The sequence below is a fragment of the Balaenoptera acutorostrata genome, chromosome 2 (assembly GCF_949987535.1).
Source record: "Balaenoptera acutorostrata chromosome 2, mBalAcu1.1, whole genome shotgun sequence".
Taxonomy (NCBI): Eukaryota; Metazoa; Chordata; class Mammalia; order Artiodactyla; family Balaenopteridae; genus Balaenoptera; species Balaenoptera acutorostrata.
This window is the reverse complement of record NC_080065.1, coordinates 52,660,908-52,683,958: the sequence shown is the minus strand read 5'-3', so window position 1 is coordinate 52,683,958 and position 23,051 is coordinate 52,660,908. Positions and strand designations below refer to the sequence as shown.

Here is a 23,051-nt window from a genome sequence, read left to right as displayed (position 1 = left end):
GTAACAAGATCAGAACATTCATTAATTAATTTTGTCCTCTGTTCTAGAAATATCCAAAGCAGACAAAAATATTTATTCTTACTAGATCTGGAAGTAAAGATCTGTTCATCTAGGAGTTGTTGCTCTTAGAGACAAGTGATCACTACTAAAGAAGACCGCAGAAATCAAAACCCGAAGAAAGTTGATGCAGGGAAAGAACCAGAGACCTCTTCATCTTTCTTGCTATGAGCACATCACGAATTAGTGGCAAAATTGCCAGCTCAAGGTTTAGATAAGAACTCAAGTTTCCCAGCTTCCCACTGCACTTACCGGAGGGTACATTTCCCTGTGCTTTAAATACTTTCATTTCACAGTAATCTGTATTATTTAGGTAATTTTAAATCCTCTCATGAGCTTTAAGTTCTATAACATGTTTAATAAAGTCTTCATATATCTCCAATGCACAATAATTCTCCCCAATCTGAATTCTGACATTTTGAATTTGCTCTGGAATAATACATCAAAATGGTTCCTCATATCCCTTTTCTCATTCCTACTAATATTCATTAGAACTATTTCTGAACACTAAGCCTCCTAAGTAGGCATCCTCCCTTTTCTTTCCAGGAAACTGGCTCACTAAATTATTTCTCTCTCATTCTTATTGCTAAACCTTCTTTTGTACTACCTCTATCTTTAAATAATCTCATGCCTTAAGTTTCAACACACATCTATTTCCTTTCCATTCAGCAATTCCATCACAAGTACAAAAATGAGAGGAAAACTGTTCTATTACCATCTTTTACATATATGCCATCTGCATTATTTAGACATATAGCGTCTATGTATAAACCAATCAAGATGGGTTTACATCTAAAGAATGGTTTACAATAGCAGTTACTGATCTTACTATGGATCTTAAAAATTACTTATAGATCCTAAAATCAAAAGAATCAAAACTTGAAATGGGGTTTACAATAAAAATTAGTCCAGTAACAATAAAAAATATTATCATTTTGCTCAATGTAGGGGAAATTTTTAATGAGGAGCAGTATCTCAATACAGATTGCTTAACAGTTGCCAGGAAAAACAAAAAAAAAGTATCACACAGCAGAGAAATCGGACAACACCTTGACCAGAATTGACATGATTAATGAGAAGCAGGTAGACATCACACACTGCTAGATGTGATATTTCAAGAAGAACACATCGCTTATGTAATATTCCAAACAGGGATGATTAACCTGGATCTAATCATGAGGAAATATCAGACAAACCCCAAATGAGGAACATTCTGGGAGAGAGTAAGGGAGGAAGAAAGGGAGAGAAGGAGACAGAGTAGAATTGTATTTTTCAAAAATGTTAGTCATAAGTGAGAAAGACTCAGGAAATGACATTACAGTGTAAAAGAGACTACAAAGACACGACGACTAAAAGCTTAAGTATTTAGGAGCAAAAGGCCATGACTGATGCAATTTACGCAAATGGTTCAAAAATAAAGCACCATGTATGGTTGGTGTGTGTGTGTTGGTGCATGTGTGTAATGTCTGTATACACACACATAGAGACAGAGAGAATAAGAGACAGGAAGACAGAGAGAGGACACATGCTAACAAGTCCAGGCTGTCATGCTCATGGAATTTACTGAGAAAGTCATTAAAATGTACTAGAAGGACTTCCCTGGTGGTCCAGTGGTTAAGACTCCGCCTTCCAATGCAGGGGGTGCAGGTTCAATTCCTGGTCGGGGAACTAAGATCCTACATGCTCCACAGTGTGGCCCAAAAAAAAAAAAAAAAAAAGTGCTAGATACCCAAATGTCCTTCAACGGCTGAAGTGGTACATCCATACAATGGAATACTACTCAGCAATAAAATAAGAACATTCTAATAACATACACAATAGCTTGGATGGACTTAAAAGACATTATGTTTCAAAAGGATATATACTGCCTGATTCCATTTATATGACATTCTCAAAAAGACAAAATTATAGTGAAAGAGAACAGATCAGTGGTTGCCAGGAGTTAAGGGTCAAGGGGAGGATGACTTCCCTAAAGCATATAGCAAAAGGGAGTTTCCTCAGGTGATAAAATTGTTCCTTGTATTCTAATTGTGGTGATGTTTTCACAAATCTACATGTGTGAAAATTTATAGTAGTGTATACCCCCCCAAAAAAAGTCAAATTTACTCTGTCAATTAAAAAGTAAGTTTTTAAGTCCTTTTATTTTCAAATACAAATATAAATATTTGTGGGTAAAAAACAAAATACATATAAAAAACTGCTAGACAAACACTTGTTTGATTTACAATCATGACCAGTTTTACAAAGGAAAAACAAAGAGTACTTTGAATGGAGAACAGGGAACCCTCCTACACTGTTGGTGGGAATGTATATTGGTGCAGCCACTGTTGAGAACAGTATGGATGTTCCTTAAAAAACTAAAAATAGAGCTACCATATGATCCAGCAATCCCACTCCTGGGAAAAGATGAAAACTCTAATTTGAAAAGATACATGCACTCCAATGTTCATAACAGCACTATTCACAGTAGCCAAGACATGGAAGCAATCTAAGTGTACATCAACAGATGAATGGATAAAGAAGATGTGGGGTATGTGTGTGTGTGTGTACACACACTACACACACACACAGAGACACACACACAACGGAATATTACTCAGCCGTAAAAAAGAATGAACTATTACCATTTGCAGCAACATGGATGGACCTAGAGATTATCATACTAAATGAAGTAAGTCAGACAGAGAAAGACAAGTATTATAAAGATATCACTTATATGTGGAATCTAAAAATGATAAAAATGAACTTATTCACAAAACAAACAGTCTCAAAGACACAGAAAACAAACTTACGAATACCAAAGGGGAAAGAGGGGGGCTGAGGGATAAATTAGGAGTATGGGATTAAATAGATACACCACTATATGTAAAATAGATAAATAACAAGGATTTACTGTATAGCACAGGGAACTATATTCAATATCTTGTAATAACCTATAATGGAAAAGAATTTGAAGCTGTACACCTGAAACTAACACAATATTGTAAATTAACTATAGTTCAGTAAAAAAAAAGAGAGAGTGCTTTGAAGGTACTGAAAAGCATGCCAATTTACAGAATTTGTCAAAATTCTTGTCAAAGAAGCTTAGCATAGTCCAAACACAGAGAGACTAGCCAGCAAGACTGGTGCAGAATGACTGAGTAGGTTGAGATAAGACTCAAGGAGTAAGCCAAAATTTTGGCAGACCCTGTAGGACAAGTTACTCCATGGAAGCCACTGAAGAGTTCTCAAGTAGGAGAGGGAAAAGATCATTTTTCCTTTTAAAAAAATGGTTCTGTCTTCTTCTCTGTGAAATACGACTTGGAGGAGATATGAGATCAGTTTACGAGACTAAAGCAGTAGTCCAGGAAGAAGAATAAGATAGCTTATATAAAGATAGTGGAAGTGGAAATGGAGGCTATGGTTCTGAGATACATTTATAGGTCTAGTCAACAGCTTTGGTGATGGATTAAACGTGGGAAGTTTCTGACAAGAGTAATTGGGTGTTCACAAGTATCCAAGACCGAGAGGAGCATAGTGCATTGGTTATCTCACCTCCATCAAATATATCCAATTCAATAACATTACTGAGAGCCTACTATGTGTCAGGCATTGTGCGAGACTATAAGGATACTAAAGATAAACAAAATCCTGGTCCCTGATCTCAAGCAGCTCAAGATACCCTGAGAGAGAATAAATGTTCAATTGAGATACTCATTTTAACAATATCCTTCTTGACCATGTAAGGTATTCTGTAAGCAAGTATCCTATGTTTAGTGTTAAACAGAGGGAAAAAAATGTGTACAACATTATCATCATCACAGGCAAAATTTATTTACTGAGCATATACTACTTCCCAGGCATTGCTCTAAGTATTTTAAACATATTAGCTCACTCAACATACAAAATAATCCAACAGTTTAGTTCCATTTTATAGATAAGGAAAGAGACAGAGACAGGTTAAGTACTTTGCTCAAGGTCACACAGTGAATTTTAAGAGCGAGAATTCACATCTACCCAGTGTGCCTCCAGAGTCTGGACCTTTAAGCCCTTCACTATATCTCAACACATGGGCCTAACTTCTAAAACGCCCAGGAGGTAAAATACAGAAAGTAGAAATAGACAAGTAATCCAAGATAAAAGATGCATGATTCAGTCAAAAAATTTCAAGGAGGCAGAAATCACTTTTAGACATAGAAACTGGAAAGAGTTTTGACAAATGAAAAACTGAGAGATAAATAAAGACATATCGAAGGATAGCAAATGATATCGTGAGCCAATAAAACTGTACCTTTAACTACCTCAAACTCTACCCTCTACCCTCTTTCTCCAGTTTCCCTTCAACCTACAGACTGAATTCCAAACATTTCTCTCTGGTCTATAATAGATAAGGGGGTTTAAGGGCCATCACTGAGGAATGTTAAGAGTAGCAAATACAAACTGAGGGTCAACTCTATACAATCACTTTGTAAAGAGTAGTCAACAAAAGCTTCTTCCTGGGTTGAAATACCTGCCAATTCCTGAAAAGTGAAATGGAGGCAACAACAATAATGAAAAGAATAATGAGTAAGTGCTCGCATGTGTGCCCAAGGGATGTGCATGAAATAGCTGCAGGGAGATAAGAGTCTTTCCTCAAATGGTGGCATTGGTCACATTTGGACAGACTGAATGGGGGAAGGACTCAGAGTAAATGAGGGAAAGCCTCAGGAAAGCCTAAGATGGTACCCTCACACACTTGGTCAAAATGACGGATGTAGTAACATTAATAGTGGTAGCAGCGTTACTTGATAGATAGTGGCAATGATTGATAGAGTAACACTCAATCATTTTGTAAGCAGCTTTTGGCAGGAAAGAGCTCTCTGCAGGAGGCCCCTTTTGTCACTTTAGCAGAGCTATATGGTCACTAACCTTAAACCTGGCACCCCCATGCTTTACTCATCTCCAGCCCTAGCACACCTTTCAAATTTTTTGATCACACAATACCCTGCTTAACCTGTTGGTTCTTTCCATAGATCAAAGAAGTAGAAATGAAAAATAAATAATTAACAGATGACCAGATCTCTTTCCCAGCTTCCCCTTCAGTAATCTTACGAGCAAACTGTGTGAACAAGATAGCATCTAAAGAAAGATCACAAGAAGCCGACAAGCTGGCAAGCAGGGAAAGATGGTGATGACTCTGACCCCGAATCTCAATGATTAACTGAGATTACTTCCCCTTTTTCTCTTTAAAAACTTTCATGGCCAAGCAGAAACTTCAGAGTTGGTTTTGGGACACAAGGCCGCCTTCCCCCTAGATTGCCAGCTTTCTGGTTAAAAGCAATGTTTTCCATTTCTACCAACACTTGCCTCTTGAGTATTGATTTTTGGGTGGTGAGCAGCCAGACCTGTTTGGTAACAATTTATTAAGCAATCATATGCATTACACTTTAATAGGCATTAAATATACATTCTCCAATTTAACCTAATAATGACCCACAGGTACTAGTTTCAAATGCCTCACTGTTGAAAACTGAGGCCCAGAGAGGAAAAAGTGGTCCAATGTCACACAAATAGTAGGTAGAGCATGCATCTCAAGCTAAATTTAGCTTTCCTCTCCATCACACTGTGTCTTTTTCTCTCTGAGACTCTTAGAGTAAAAGCAGAAGCCCAAGGAAAAGAATCCCAAAAAGTAAGATGCTCCTCAAGCTATGAAAGTATTTACCTACACAGGAAAAATCAGAAAGTACACAGGATTCATGACAGAAAAAGTCGAAGGACTTTTTGTATTCCTTAGTTTTTATCCCCTTGTTGAAACTAGCTACTCTGTAAAAATTATGTTTCTACATTGCTTCAGGGCCTAGACCCAATCAATACCTCATTCTCAATCAGAATCTTCTCTTATTCTCATTAAACAGTTTAAGGTCCTGAAACTTCAAAGCAATCCTATTCACTCACAGTATTGCTTTCTTGGGTTATCTGTTTAAAAGAAGCTTAATGCCATACAATGGTTGGTGATTAGTTAACATTACCCATGGTCTATAAGATGACTGCCACATTATCAAAAGTTTGCCAGAAGCCCTTATCTAATTTGTAGACACGGCGCTGGTCCTAGATGTGAGGAGAGCATTAAGAGTGTAGTCCCAAAGTCACAAGCATTCAGGAACTCTCCTAAGCAATTAGGACAGGAGACGGAAGACATAAGTTGTTGTTGTTCTAAGAAGCCAGGCTGCACTGAATAATAATGTGTAAACTGAATGCACAGCATGGTGCCCTGGCACATGATAGAAACTTCAAAAATACTGCTGAATGTTTGTTGTATCAGTATCCCAGGTTTGATATTAGAAAGGAAGGTAGGGGCACTTCAGTTCTGCTGTATGTTTCAAGGGTAAAGTGAATTTGTATTGGAAATGAAAACCAAAATGGACTCTTTCCATTCAAATTCTAAGGTGAGAGGCTAGAAACACTTCAAAATACTTCCAAAACTACCGAACTTTTGGGTGGAGGGGTGACACTGGGTTCACAAAGGACCTGCCAGAAGAACACGTTGACGTTCGGCTTTAAAAAGAAAGTCTTATAAATGACTATAACCCTTCAATAAAAAAATCACCCAGCCCAGGAATTAATAATTTACCTCTTTCTTTCACAAAACTACTCAGTGAACATGCAATTATGGCACCAACTGTTCATCTTCCTAAACCATCTTGTCTACACCCGCCAGCTTCTGTTACCAACAGATACATGTGCATAGCCTAATCAAAAAAATAAAAACATTAAAGGCTGCATTATAGAGGGGTTTTTCCCCAGTCAGACTGAAATGATTTGAACCAATAATTACTGCAAATTGCATTAGGTTAGATGCAAAGGAAAACGTTAATAATCCAAAGATTATTCTTTTGGAAACCTAAAGGTATCTATCCCATTAGTAAAACATATATTCAAAAGGAGATGAGGAGCAGAACCTCAACAGCTGAGGTCCTGAATCCTCAAAGTACTCTTTTATGTGTTTCTATTTTCCCTACATAACAATGAGAGAAAGAGAAATAGTCATCATTCAATACACCCAAGGAGGATTATTCATTGCGTGGTCAACTCTGGGAAAATAAATATTCTGAACAACTTCCCCCCTTGACACCTCACTGCCCCTTTCCACAAATCAGTATATAATCAGATAATACTAGGATATATACTAGGTTCTGACTAGGTTAGAAATCAGTTCAAGCTAAATCTTCAGGGGAAAAAACAACAATAATAAGAGCAAACACCATAAAACAAAAACCCTAGACTATGCCAGGACTATGTCCGTTTTCCCCACAGTAATCTCACTATTTAGCATTCCACAGACATTCAGTAAGTATCTGATGGAAAAGAGGAGGGAGTGATCATTCACCCAAAGGGCAGAATAATCACTAAGGGTGCCTTCTGTCACTGATTCTGTACCTAGAATACCGTAATGCACACTGAAATAGCTCAGCCAAGGCTTGATCATCTTGCCTATCAAGTACACACAAAAAGTAAAGAATAAAATGCTTTCCATCAGTCCTCTCAGATTGGCTTCTCCTATCTCTTCTCCAGACGGGACACAAGAGTTTGACACACGTACACAGCATAGCTTTTCAGTGGCAACTTGACTTCCAATACCATCTCAACCTACTTACAGAAACCCATTTATAAAATCATACCTGTACAATGTATAGGAATCTGTAGTTTGAAATTACCCATTGCTCTAATCTACTTTATTGAAAACAAAAGGTAATTCATAACTAATTCACTTTAGAAATAATGTCTCAAAATCTCTCATCTTTTAACAAAATTATGGCACATAATATGTGTAAACAAATGTGTTCACTAATGACTTTTCATTCCAAAATTAACCATCATTATCATGGAAACAACAAATGATGCAAAAGGACTGTCAGTATTTACTGAATGTTTATTATTAAATGCCTTGGGAATTTCTTTAACTATACTTTGCATAACCTGTGCATGTATTTTTTTAACTGTAGCATTGTAGAACACTATAAATTGTTTATTATTCATTACAGTAAACTGATATTCCAAGAAACCAAGTGACTTCCCAAGTGTATGAACAAAAATTCAATTCCAAATCCCACAATCTCACACTCCCTCCTCTCTAAATTTATGAAACTATATTTAATGCTCAAATGACCAATTTAAATTTAAATGACACATACTTTTCAAAGTAATACATCTAAATTCATTCCACACCTTTTTTTTTTTTTTGCAAAGGGTATTGAACAGTCAGGTATAAAATAAATATATATATATATATATATATATATATATATATATGTATAAATATACGTGTGTGTGTGTGTGTGTGTGTGTGTGTGTGTGTGCGTGTGTCGGGTTGGCCAAAAACTTCGGGTTTTCCGCAGATCTTACAGAAAACCCAAATGAACTTTTTGGCCAACCTGATATATATATATATATTTATATGTTGACTTTAATAAACAGATTAAAAGTATGCCTAAAGTAGCCCCATTCGAAGAACTCCTAATTTGCAACAATACTACAAATCAGAGTATACATAAAAACACCCCTCTTAAAGGGCTGCTAAATGTGAACACCTTTTTATGGTGTGTTAATATGACAAAATTAAACAATGATCTATTTACCTCAAAAAGTGCACTTTTTAATAGACTGACCAAAAAGTATGCTTTACTTCCAACTAGGACTGACAAATTGAGAGATCAAATTAGCTTAATTTTTCAGGCATAAACATTTCTGAACATTTAGATGTTCAGAAAAAAATGTTATTTAAGTGGGAGAAAAAATAACACACGATTACAGTGTAAATATTTATTAAATTCATTCAATTAACTTACTGTGCACCTACTATGTGTTAGTCATGGTGCTAAGAACAAGAGACAATTAATACTCAGTGTATTGATTATGCCTTTCTATTTTCTGTATGCTGATGCTTTGACAGATGGGACCTTGCTTAACCTGGAAAGACTGGCCCTCTTAGGGTTAGCCAATTCCGAGAGATAGAAAATGGCTGCATTTGAGCACATATTTCATACACAAACTAACTGATCCAGAGCCCTTACTCCAACTATCAAGCTCTTACACTCCATGCCACTATCTCCCTTCTCCTAACTAACCTAGGGCCAGGTACCAGACAACTCATGACAGTCCCTACACCCTGTAGCCTCCTAAAATTAATCGAACTTGCCAATCCTAAACCGGCTTACCCTTGCTTTCCCATCCCTTCCCACAGAAAGCGCAATAAAGGCTCTTGCCCACATTTCCCCCTCTCTCCCTCTGTCTCTTGACCAACCCTGGTGTTACCCCATGTGGTTCTGTGTGGTGTGGTATGCTCCTTCCTCTTGGGAACTGTGAGTAACAAACAGTTTCAATGGCAATTGTCCCTGATCTGTTGGCCTTGCCGTATCTGAAAAATATTAAAACCTACATTTTAAAGCACCCAGGGTCTACTATGGAGGCATTTGTTTTTCGTAATGTTTATTGAACAAATAAATGAATGAATAAGCCAAGAATGAATGCTGGCAGCAAACATGCAAGCAAACACTAGATCAAAAATTAAAGACCTGAATTCTAACATTTTCAGTATGTGATAAGTTGGGCAGCAGCAAATTTACAATGAGTAAATTATCCGTAACTGTACTGCTAGGTGAAAACTAGTAACTGCCTGATTCATCTCAGAGAATAAAACTGACTCTCCCTTGAAGGCCTTACTTTCCTAGGATTTATGCTCTATTCTCAGCCTAGCTCTCCAGCTTTATTGCTCTTACTCCCTTCGCTCTAATGGCTGCCACACTGGCCTTCTTTCAGTTTCCTGAATGCGCCCTCACCCCTCCAGCTACAGAGCCTTTGACCAGGTTGTTCTGCCTGTTTGGAATATTCATTCTCTCTCAACTCAATTAACTGGAGTTAATTTCTCTCAACGAACTAGAGTTAATTTCTCCTCTTCATATCTCAGCAAACATTTCTTCAGGAAAGTCCTTCTGTACTGCATTAATGCCCTAATCTGGCAGCTGCACAGTATCCGTGTCAACTGTTATCATTTTTATTCTGTAGTTCTATAATTCTTTAACTCTGTCCTCTTCACTTGACTGTTACCCCGCAAATACAAAAACCACATTTATCCTCATACTGTTCCACTACTACTCATTAACATTAGGATATTAGAAAGCAAACAGGTAGCTGGAATGTAATTAAAATAAAGTAGTTTTATGCCTCATTGGTCAAAGTATTTAGAGAACATTCCTGGTAATGAAATAATCTCTCCGACGCTCCACCCCATGCTCTGAGGTCGATTAAGGTCTGCGCCTGCGCCAGTGCTGGCTAGCAGGCTCACCAACCTGCAGGCGGGGGCTACCAGGCGTGGAGCCGGGCGCCAGTGGCAACGGGAAACCCAGTTACCAAAACTGACTCTAGATGAGAGAACCTAACAGACCAGTAACAATGGAAGAAACTGAGAAAGTTATCAAAAAGCTACCATCCCCCAAAATACCAGGCCCAGATGGTGTTACAGGTTAAAAAAACAAATCCTTCATGAAGAAAGATCTTAAGCAACATGATGAACTCAGCAGCTCATGAAAAGAGGCCACCAATCCTAATGTTTTAAAAACAAGATATATCACCTCATATTGCGAATGTTAGTGGAATGAAGCATTACTTGTGTGGATTCTGTGCAGCTTTCAACAATGTAGCAATCATTGGGCTTCCCTGGTGGTGCAGTGGTTAAGAATCCACCTGCCAACACAGGGGACACGGGTTTGAGCCCTGGTCCGGGAGGATCCCACATGCCGCAGAGCAACTAAGCCCCTGCACCACAGCTGCTGAGCCTGTGCTCTAGAGCCCGCGTGCCACAACTACTGAGCCTGCGTGCTACAACTGCTGAAGCCCGCACGCCTAGAGCCTGTGCTCTGCAACAAGGGAGGCCACCGCAATGAGAAGCCCGCGCACCGCAACGAAGAGTGGCCCCCACTAGCCGCAACTAGAGAGGACCTGCGCACAGCAATGAAGACCCAATGCAGCCAAAAATAAATAAATAAATTAAAAAAAAAAACCATGTAGCAATTGCATTTCCCATTGGAAGGTCCTCTTTTGGCAAGAGCTGTATGAAATCAAAACCCAGGATGCAGTACTTCAGTTGAGAAGGGATGGATTTCGAAACTTGCACCATGGAATCCTTCCCCCATTAATGGAGAAGACAACAACACTAGCACTTATGTTTGGTCTGTATGAGGATTTATCTTGCCTTCTCCTTAAGCATATCAGTACTCCAGAGTTTGCAACCGGTAGGTAGCATGGCAGCAGTACTTGCAGGGATAACAGAAAGCAATTTTCATGCCACTGGAACGAGTTCAAACATTGCTTCAAGACCACAAGTATCATGACAAATTTACACTTGTCAGGCTTTCAAGGCACCAAAATGCCATGGAATTATAGAGTGTTATCAAGGCCTGGTGCCTGTTCTTTTCAGTAACAGATTCAGCAACGTCCTTTTTTTGGCCTTCGAGGTCCCATCAAGGAACATCTGCCTACGGCAATGACTCACAATGCTCATCTGGTCAATGATATTATCTGTGGAGGTCTATAGGGTGCCATGTTGGAATCTTGTTTTTTCCAGTTAATATTGTAAAAACTTAAATGCAGTCTCAGATTGATGGTGAATTTCCATCTTTCCCCAGGGTTTTCCAAAAACTCTGGTTAAAACAGGACAGGAATCTGACAAATCTTTTCAGAGGTGCCCATCTCTTGCGGCATAACTGATGCAACTTATGAATTCCTGTTAAAGATTCTATGAAAGAAATCAGTTAAGTGCCACTTATCAACTGAAGAGACCCAAGAAAAATGCAGTTTGGCCTCGTTCCTAATCGGCCAAATACAAGTTGGTGTCATAAATCCAGGGCACAATGAATTATGGGCAAAGCTGCTTTCCTTAAGCACCAACATATTCAGAATAGACACTTTCAGTAGGAAAAAAGAATGTGGGGGGGAAAGCAAGAGAGAGGCTGGGGACGGGGATGAGTGAATAAGGACTGCTGAAGAGTACATGGTTCCTTCTGGAGGTGACGAAATGTTCTAAAACCGATTGTGATGATGGATGCACAACGCTATGGATATGCTAAAGAGTACTGAATTGTACACTTTAAATGGGTGAATTGTACGGTCTATGAATTATATCCTTATCAAGCTGTTACCACACACATACACACAAAAGATGTTTCTAAGACGTTTTTCTTGTGAAAGACGTAAAAAATTAAGAACTAATTTTTACTGTAGTAAAGCTACTAAAATATTAGGTTAAGAATTTACAGATAAAAGAAAATAATGTAAAATGCTAAATAAGAATACATGACCTAGGAGTAAAAGATGCATCCTAATTTTAAAGGATGAAAATAAAATTCTGTCACATTAAATACTCACTTAGGAATGGTCAGTTTAAACCAAACATAATTCTGGTAAAACAACACATCCACAATTTAAAAATTTTAAACTGCCTTTTATTTAACTATATTTAAACTATAACAAAATACTACTCTTTGGAACCTGTTACCTTGATTCTACTAGCCTGTTTTAAAAGCTGTAAAATGACTTAGAAAATTATCTTAGAAAATTTATACAGAATAATAAATTTCCAAATGCTGATCATAATATATACTATTTTTGAGATAGAAGAGAACTATGGAGAGGTACTAAGTGTCCAACCCAAACCTGTGTAGTATATCTGATACCAAGAGGACTTTATTATAAGGTAATTTCACCTGGAAAGCAAGCCATCATACCTAAAAACCCTGCTGCTTTGTCAACCTCTTTTGAATTATTCAACTAGCTTAAGTAAAATATTCCCCATTAGTGACTTCCTTACATCTAAAAAAAAAAAACAAAAAATTCAAAATTCTTAAAATGCTTAATCTCAGAGAACACTTACTCACATCTGAAATTCTTAGAACTGCATTATAAAAATGTCTTTTAAGTTAGATGATGAATTGGTATTTCAGAAAACAGAGTCAAAGGAAAGTTTGATTATTCTCATTCTCATCTATGAAAGTTTTTGTTTAATCTATGCCTTTGGAGGAAAACATTAAAAGAGTTATATGTAAATAATGTTATTTTCACATAAAAATTAGCAGAAGAAAATATTACTCCCTTTATGTATAAATAATATGGACCCTAAGAAAGGGAAAAAATTCAAACTTGAAATTATTCCAGCTACAAAACAAAAAGGACACAAGACAGTTGTACTGCACAACTACAAAAAAAAAAAAAAAAAAAAGGACTGCACTATGTTCAGAAGGTGACCAAGAAGATATACTAAGAACATCTGGAGAAGACATGGACAAAATCACGTATCCTTAAGTTTAAGTGACAATGCAGAATACTACAAAAGATCATCAAGCTGAAGGTGACATGCCTTTGACATATGTGGTTAACATATTTTTAATGAATTAATGAACAGATAAACAAATACTCAATATACTAAAAATGTCCTGAATTTAAATTAATGCATGTACACGAGACTTAAGCTTTTAGAACTTTACAGTGCAGTAAAAGGACGGATGGATGAGAGAGAGAGGAAGAAAGGGATAAAATAAAAACAGCTAACCTCATCTATCCAGACAGTTTGACCTCAATATGTAAACTCATTTAATCTTTATAATACTCTCACTAGGAAGATACTATTAGTATCCTCATTTCAAAAACAAGGAAACTTAGGCACAGGGAAGTTATTTGGCCATGGTCATTAGTGACTAGTGGCACTGGAATTTGAGTGTGGTCCTAAAGCCTACAGTCTTTAACAGATTTCTGAATCAGAAATAGTGGATCATGGTAAAAGATAGCTTAATACAATAGTTTCCCAAATGGTCATTCTTTAGATCAGTGATTCTAAACTGGAGGTGGGAGGTTCTACTGGCATCTAGTGGGTAGAGGCCACGGATGCTGCTAAATATGCTGCTATGACCAGCAGCCCCAATATGAAAAAATCATCTGGCCCCAAACTGTCGATAGTGCTGTGGTTGAGAAACTGTTTTAGAAAAGCGTTATTTCTTCATGTGAAAATCCATTATAATAAAGAAGAAGAAAATAACATTTCCCAAGGTAGCCTGATTCAAGATATCATTATCAACACATTATTCTCTAGACCTGCTTATTTCAGGCAAAGGAAATGTTACACTGCAAAGTCTAAAAGAAACACAGGAAGAGGAAATTACTATTATGTAGGAGGTTAACCAGGAAATATCACTGGGGATGTGGATGGGGGAAAAAATTTCCCCAAACTCCATCAACTATGTACCTATAAGTAGAAAAAGGTTATAATGGGAAATGATAAAACTGCTGACCTAAACGTCAACGTTACCTTCCACTAGAGCATGTGACTATAAATTTTCCTAAGTTATGTCATGGGTCACTGATAATGTGGCAAACTTTTAAGTTTTTTTGGTTGTTTTTCAGATGGTCACATTTTCTGTATCTATCAATGCTTCTTTAGTCATTAATCCATTAAGGACTATAAAGTTAAATCATTATTCTTTAAAATTCTATTACATTATTCAAGACTTTCTTGGTACTTAAAATGACATGAATTCACTACCGCCCAATAGATTTTTCAATACTTCATTTTAAAAACATAAATAAGATCTGATTTTCCCTTCACAATTTTTACTTTCTTTTTTAAAATTTTTTAATTTATTTTTCTATTGAAGTATAATTTATAATGTTGTGTTAGTTTTTAGTGTATAGCAAAGTGATTATATACGTATTTTTTCAGATTCTTTTCCATTATAGATTATTACATGATATTGAATATAATTCCCTGTGCCATACTGTAAATCCCTGTTGCTTATTTTATATACAGTAGTGTGTATGTTAATCCCCAACTCCTAATTTACCCCCACCATAAGTCTGCTTTCTGTGTCTGTGAGTCTATTTCTGTTTTGTAAATAAGTTCATTTGTATTATTTTTTTAGATTCCACATATAAGTGATATCATGATATTTTTAAATTTGAAAATTTAATGCTTAAGAAAATTTCAAGCCTTAATAAAATTCTGTCCCTCAATTTATGCAGACTGACATGAGCCCCAGCCTAAGTATTCTTTTAGACTTATAGAAGCCTTTTTTATTTTCTTTACAAAACCCAACTATTTCCACAACTTAAGTATCAAAAATGTTTTTGAATCACACACATAAAATTAAATATTGAAGGCAACAGTATTATCATAAAAAGTGTAAAACAAATATGCTTTAGATACAATTAGGTATCTTTCTCACTTTTTAACCTGTGTCATTTCAAGTTTTCCCTCAATAATCTCAGTACTTTATGTTACAGAAAACTCTAACATGCTCTATTAACCTTAATACTTTTTTTCCATCCATTAATTTACTGAGAAAATGTTTACAGTGTTGACTACTGCCAAAGAACAGGTTCTTTAACATTTCCATTTTAAAGGCCTGAATAAATCTCTAGTCAGTGTATTTCCACTAAGAGAAAGGGAAAGAGCAGTAAGTTAAAATGTTGGTAACTTCAATTTGGTTTCAAAAAATAAATAAGACGCCACTCAGCTTCACAGTGAGGAAATAATGTTGGTCTTCTGTACATCCACCTGGGAAGCAGCACACCTGGTAGTTCAAAGAGCAAGCTCTGGCATCAAGCTGCCCAAGGTCAAACTCTGCCCTGTGACATGCCACTTGCCAGATCCTAGGCAAGTCATTTAACATTAAGTTATTTCTTTGCTCTATAAAAAGAAGACAACCATGCCTCTAACTGCGGACCGTTTAAAAATTAAATAAGATATAAATGTAAAGTACTTAGCAAAATATAATGCATATGGTAATGTAAGCATATAAGGTAGGGGGTCCCCAGAGAAAGAGAATCAGGTAAGAGAAGCCATTTTTGGCCTAAGTCATTCTGTGATCTAAGCCTGGCCACAATGCTTAACCTTGAGCAGGACTTGGTAATAATGATCTTAAGGGAACAAAAGAACAAACTGTTATCAAGCAAGAGAAGTAGCAAGAGCAAAGATAACAAATTAGTTGTAAAAACTCACAGTTCTGTTTCAACAGTAAAGACTAGCATGAAGCACTTTCTTGAGCAGTTCTGCAGAATTTAAACCTCCTAGGCACTCAACCTCCAGATCAACTGGAACGTAAGGGATGATGATGCTGACCTTCACTGACCCCCATGACTTCAATCAACCAAAGCTTGGACTCTGTCAAACACCCAAGCACCTTCACGAATATGCATGTACCCTTAGCTTAAAACTTCCCAAATTTTGCTGTTATGGAAACACTCCATTGGGAAAGATCCCCAGTGCTCTTCCTACTTGTTGCAAGTAATAAATCCTTCCTTCTCCCAGTCTTTGACTTGGTTCTACCTTTTGGCTCGACACCCACCAAGAGGCAAATCCGGTTTTTGGGTAACAGTAAGTGCTCAAAAATTATTATCTATTGTTATGGTGTTAGGACTAAACCATTACCTGTGTTCTTAATCCAAATTACCATACCAGAAATAAATAATAAATTTTTTAGAAGAATTTCTAAAGCTAACTGCACTTATTTCACTAATTTATCACTAGGATAAATGTGCTCTAAAAATTCCCTAAGACAAAAAGATCTAATATATCATTCTTCTCACACAGTACCAAGTCTTAAAAGGCCTGCTTTTATGCCTGTAAAATTAAAAGTAGCCCAAAAAAAGCATATAATGCCAAACAAAGACAGGGATAAAGGCAAAAAAAAAAAACAAAACCAAGATACTCTTTGAAAAATGTCCAAAATCAAAGCATTTTGTATTTGCTTTTGGAAATGAGAATTTTAACAAAGTTTTACTGTAAAGTATATTATAATGACTTCATCTAAGTAAGGAGAAAACAATAACTTGTAAGCTTCTTTAGAGATAATCCAAAATAAATAACAACAAAATTATGTAACAAACTTTTGAATTACCAGGAGGATAATATATTTTATGAAGTGCTACTGACATTGAAATATTATATATTTAATATATTCATATAAAAAGAGGACCTAAAATAAGTCTAACAAAATCTGGTTATTTTAAAAAATGGGAATTCAGACAAAAATGAAATTGGTAAAATGAACATAACCAAGTTAAATGGCAGTGCCCACCACTCCACTCACATCTTTTTAGATCTAGACCAACACTTGCCACATCATTACCTACTAACAAAATTAGCATACATATGCATAAAACAGCACTGCCCAGCAACACACAGCAATACCAATGGCCAAAACAGTGCTAACATTTTGATGCTTTAACAAAACAAATTTTAAGAAAACATTTCCTCACCTATTATCAGATGGCAGAAGAGAAAGCAAAGCCAAAGCTGAAAGTTTTCTTCTTTCAGGCTGGGTAATATTGTCCATGTGATCAACCCACATTTCAATCATATTTCCCAAAAGCTGGTCCATCTGAAAAAAGACCAGGAGGCATCTCAAATATATGAAATGCTATTTACTTGTGGATAAGTACTGTTAAAGGCTAAAACCTCATAAGGAATGGCTAAAGTTCAATTCCAGCAAACCAGAGAATTGGAATATAAGATTTTGGGGCAAGCCTTGAGCTGGAAAAAAATAATTTGAGCAAAACCAGAAAACGACTCTAATTAATCTTGAGAGCCAATTAACTCTGAGAGCCAAATAGACTTGTTCAACTCATCTAGGCTAAGGGTCCAGTTGTTTGGTCAAATACTAGTCTAGATGTTGCCATGAAAGTATTTTGCAGATAAGATTACAATGAGTTGACTTTAAGTAAAGGAGATTACCCTAGATAATGTGGGTTAGGCTTCATTCAATCAGTTGAAAGCCTTAAGAGCAAAAACTAAGGTTTCCTAGAAAGAAGAAACCCTGCCTCAAGACTGTAACATAGAAATCCTGCCTGAGTTTTCATTTGCAGCCTGCCCTACAAAATTAGAAATTGCTAGCCCCTGCAATCATATGAGCCAATTCCTTAAAATCCACCCCTCTTCTCGCGTATGTGCGCCTCTACATGTGTATATTCTCTCAATCTCTCTCTCTCTCTCCATATACACAGAACTGGTTCTATTTTTCTGAAAAACCCTACCTGATACAGTTAGAATCTATAAAGTAAAACAGGGCCAAGTGTACTCATCCTGTAGACTGAAAGTGGGTCCCAGGGTTTGCTTACAAACACCTGTACACTCCTCGCACCTTTTAAAGAATGCATTTAATATCAGAATCTGTACTTCATGGATTTTAGTAATGTAAGATCAACCTTGAATTCCCATACTTTCTTACTTTTGTGCTTCTACATTTTTTCCAAAAAATGCTTCAACACATTTTTTTTCCAACACATTTTGAAAAATAATAAACAGTCAAGGAAACACTTATTAGTATAAGACAATTATTTATACCTGAGTTCCCCAAACTGTGTGCTGTGTCCCAAGATGCCACAGTAAACTCACAAAATATTTAAAATTATTCAGAGAAACCTAATGACATCCGTCAGATACTGCAAAAACTACTAGTTCAAGATAGTTCCCAGTTTTAACATTACACTCCTTTTGATGACTTCGTATCTTTCCAAAGTACTACCAAAAAATCAAGGTAGAACAGAAGATGAAAGTGGAGGTATCCAATATGATTCTAAGGTTTAAGAACTTGGGTGTTGCCCAATAGGCATACACATTCCATTAATCAGTAATTGTGGTTATTTAAGAATGAAATAAAGATATTATTCTTTAGATTTTTGTGTATAATTTTCAATAGATACTAAGTTATTAGGACGTGAATACAAATTAATTTGTTTGGATCGAACTACTTAATAAAAGGAACAGTTAGCTATTTATATTTCCTTTAGCCTAGAGGCATTGTGAAAATATTACTAACATATTAAGGGCACAATGAAGCAATACAGTCCAGTAACTGCTGATTTATACCATGTGTCTTCAATTTGTACTTAATTTGGAAACAAATGGCTCAGATACTTTACAGATTTACTGCAATTAATATCTAGTAAGCAAGATTTAAAAAACAAAGCATAACCATACAAAAGAAAATATCCAGTTTTTAAAATTTAATATATACAACTAAAGCTATAGTAATATATGTGGTTGAAATGAAGATGCAATCAGCAAAGACAGGTATCTCTATGGTCTAATTTTATTTACTTATAACTTACATTTATTTCCTCTATTATAAAAATATTTAACAACAGCACATAACAAAAAATAGAAACAACTGTAACACATGTTGATGACCATTTATAGCGAATCATAAAGCAAAAAAAGAATTCTGTAGTATTTCAGAGAACTAATTTCTAAAATCAAGGTATTTCTTAAGCAGCATGATAAAAAGATGATGAGATTTCTCTACCTTGATAATGTATGCCAAAATCTACCCTGGCGGATCATGCTGAAGATACCACGATTAAATAAATAGCTACTATAGAAAGACAGAATTTTATTTCTGACTGGTTCCATCATTTTTACAACTTCAAAGAATATGAGTTATAAATGTTGTCTATAAGAATTAAGTAATTTTATATAAGTATATTCCCTGTAGGAACAGAATATGTTTATGCAAATGGCGATCTTTTTTTATTTCTCTCTCCAAATGTTATCTTCTTAGTCTAACCTTCATACCAGTTGCTATTCAAGCAATAAAATGTCATTTTTACATAAAATTTCATGAAACATCATTCACTGTGTGGAAACAAAAAAGTACCTTCAATCTCTCTAGTATTAGAGAGATGTGTGCTGTTTCAAGTCAAACACTTAGGACTGATTAAGGAAAAAGTCTTATAATCAAAGTAGCAGGTCTTGAGGAAAGTCATCTTCTTACCTTGTAGAACTGAAGTTACCAAAATGTTTCACTCCTCCCCCCAAATTTATAAAGTCTAAATTAAGGGATATTGCCAGAAAGAGTAAGACGACAATGTTTCTAGAAAATAAGGAAATACCTAAGGAATAGTTGAGTTCAGTCTTAATTTTGTAGAAAGATAAACAGATAATATTACTCCAATTACGCAGCTGCACACACCTTATTGCATCTTTATAAAAAAGTTATTTACCCTAGAAGCATACTGACATTGTGAAAACAATTTTAGCTTTGAACATATGCATTTGCTGGCTCCCTCTGAAGTCCCACTAAAATGAGAGTAAAGAAATATAAAAAGCAAACAAATAACCCCCCAGGGTCTATAAAAGAGGAGAAACTACATGGGTAAAGATGGCTACGAGTTTTTGGAAGATGGCAGATGAATGAAAGAGTGGTAAGTAACTTGGCCAAACAGAAAAGCCTGGAGCCAAACTGCCTTCCAGAGAAATAATAATCTAATGCAAACAGATTTGGTTCTCAGAACCTTGCAATCATCAGGCCACAAAGAAGACAGAGGTGAGGCACAGAGCTCAAAACAGGAAAACTAGCTGGGAATCTGTATAAAGAACAATTAGAACCTTCTAGATTGCTTTCCCCACTCCTAAAGGAGTCCAAAGATACAGTATCTGCAAAAATAAAATCCAAGAAGCTCCAACTCAAGGCATCAAGAACGGGGCAGGCAAGGTGAGAAACAAATTAAAATCAGATGACTTAAATGAGAATCAGGACGCTGAATGGCGAAACACCCTCATCCCAAAAGCCTGTTTTCCCATCCTGAATTCCACAGCACTGGTTTACACCAAGAGAGATGCTGTCCCTCAGAAGAAAGAGGAAGCCTAAAGAGAAAAAGGGCCTACAAATGCTGTCATTTTCTAGCAAATTTCCCTACAGCAAAAGTACCATTCTTCAATACCCTAAGGCTCTAAATTCTAAATTACGTTATCAGTCTAAAAAGTTTTCTTCATTCAACATAAAAAATGACTCTGAAAGACTCTGACTAGCAAATGCTTAGAGGTGGAACTGTTCTAATGGTGACTTCTGCAATGAACCCAACTTCTTTCCTAAAGATATTAAATCACTCTTAATTAACTTGGTTTTCTCTACTATCTGACAACTGTTTTCAAGTGTTTAGAAGAGGCAAACCTTTCTGCAAAATCCTTGCTTGCTTCAAAGCTATCTGGATTTACTGGAACTCATTTTCCTAGTCCTATTTAATTCTGATGTTCTTTAAAACTGTGCTCACAGTCAAAAGTAGCCATTTGAACTACAATAATATTTCATTCTCTTTCATTCCCGTAGTCTCTAGACTCAAATATGATGGCTTGACAATTTTTGGTCAAATTCTTTGTGAAAAACATTTCTTCTTCACATCGAAAAGTGAAAAAAGAAGTGTTCCATGAAAAGCCAGTGCTCTAAATACAGTGAGAGAAATAAGTCTGAACCTATAACATCTCTCTTTAATCCTTCATATTGTCAAAGGGTTGACGTAGTACCAGCACCAGCCACAGGTCATTATTTCTGTATATTTTGATGTTTAACCCAATGGAGGTGGTGGTCTACTCTCATGTATTTTTTTAAAAGTAAACCTAAGACATTTGCGATAACAGGGAAACAGGACATTTCAGAAAATTTTCCACATGACTTTTATTTATTTATTTTTAAATTTAATTTTGATTTTATATTGGAGTATAGCTGATCGATCACATGATGACTCTTAAATGAACAGCACCTAAAGAACTATCCATTAGTTAGTCTGCCCTGGATTAGCAAAGCATATTATTTTGGGTAGAAAGATGGTGTTAAGCACAGGACAGCACAGAGGCAAATTTCCTTTAAGGTCTAATAACAAGTAAAGCTATGTTTTCAGATCTTCTCCATTCATGCAAATACATACTATGCTAGGTGACTCATTTCCAGATTCAAATCATGCTGCTACTAACAATCACTTGAGGTAAAATGAAAATTAAAATATTTAAAAATCAAAAAGTAACTATAAATTAAAAATTTTTAATATAATCTTTATTTTTTATACAAATTGGTATTTTAACACTGTCTATCAAGCTATGTAGCACAAATCGTTATCAAACCATTTTAATAATTTCTGCCTTTCCACCACATGAGGACTCAGTGAAAGGTCAGCAGGCTACAATGCAGGAAATGGCAGAATTCAACCACACTGGCACCCTGATCTTGGACTTCCAAGCCTCCAGAACTTTCATCACCAACTGAGGTACGTACCCCTATATACAGATGAAGCCATGAAAAGAGAAATATGGTACATTTCCCCAACTCTACCATCTCCTAGCTTTGTGACCTTGGAGTTCACAGTCAAATGGAGAAGACAAGCAAGTAAGCAATTCTGTAATTCAATCTGCCAGACCACTCAGCTGACCTGTAGAAGAGGTACTGGAGGAAGCCCAATATTAGAGGTTATGGTAATATTCCAGTCACGAGAAAAGCACTTGGGCTGTGGCAGCAGCAATGGAGGTGAAAAGAAGATGGATTTAACATGGCTTACAAAAATACAGGGGATGAAGGAATAAGTTAAATGATACCAGGACAGGGCTCAAAGTTCTTTGGGATAACTGGCCCAGGCCTTTAAATAAACTAAGGCCACAGGAAAAAAGGATGGAGGTGGGAGAGCTGTTCTACAATAAAAGATGAGAAAACTTTTGAACAAATGAGAGAGAAATATACATTAAGCATAATGGACACACAAAAGAAGAAATGTCAGAGGACATTGAGTGCTCAAAGAAGACAGAAGACCTTGGTGTAAAGATACTGGGACTGGATGGTAAGGAAAAGGTCAGAGTTGGCCTCCCTTAAAGGAGTGACTGTGGCTGGAGATAAGCAGAGTCAGTGATTAAGTCTTAGAAAATGCTTATTGTTTACTAGGAAGTGAAACCCATGAGACCAAGAAGGAAATCAATGGGAAATTAACTTACAGTGTCCTGGAACCTAAAGAAGGGAAGAATTTCAAGGAATGTGTGAATGAGTGTGTCACCTAAAACCAAGAGGAAGTTACTGTGCCCTCCAATGAGGTTTATGTTATACAAATATAAAACACGTATATAGTTACACACATATATACATAAATAAATACATATGTATACACATATATGTTTGCATGTTATAGGTTAATCTAGCTTGATTCATCTAAAAGACTTGTCTTTTTCTGGACTTCCC

General features: G+C 36.2%; 1 protein-coding gene and 1 pseudogene across 2 annotated transcripts in view; one reads left to right on the top strand and one right to left on the bottom strand.

Moving 5' to 3' along the window:
* The window catches only part of IPO11 (importin 11), a 215,814-nt gene that overhangs the window by 55,144 nt on the left and 137,619 nt on the right, over nt 1–23,051 (bottom strand). Inside the window, exon 28 of one of the 2 annotated variants that reach the window (XM_007176049.2) lies at nt 17,317–17,438. The exons of the other annotated variant lie outside the window; for it this stretch is intronic. Coding sequence (XP_007176111.2) covers nt 17,317–17,438 — 122 coding nt within the window. The remainder of the gene's footprint in view (nt 1–17,316; nt 17,439–23,051) is intronic. 2 annotated transcript variants of the gene reach the window in all.
* On the top strand, nt 10,577–11,812 carry LOC103020208 (mitochondrial nicotinamide adenine dinucleotide transporter SLC25A51-like; annotated as a pseudogene).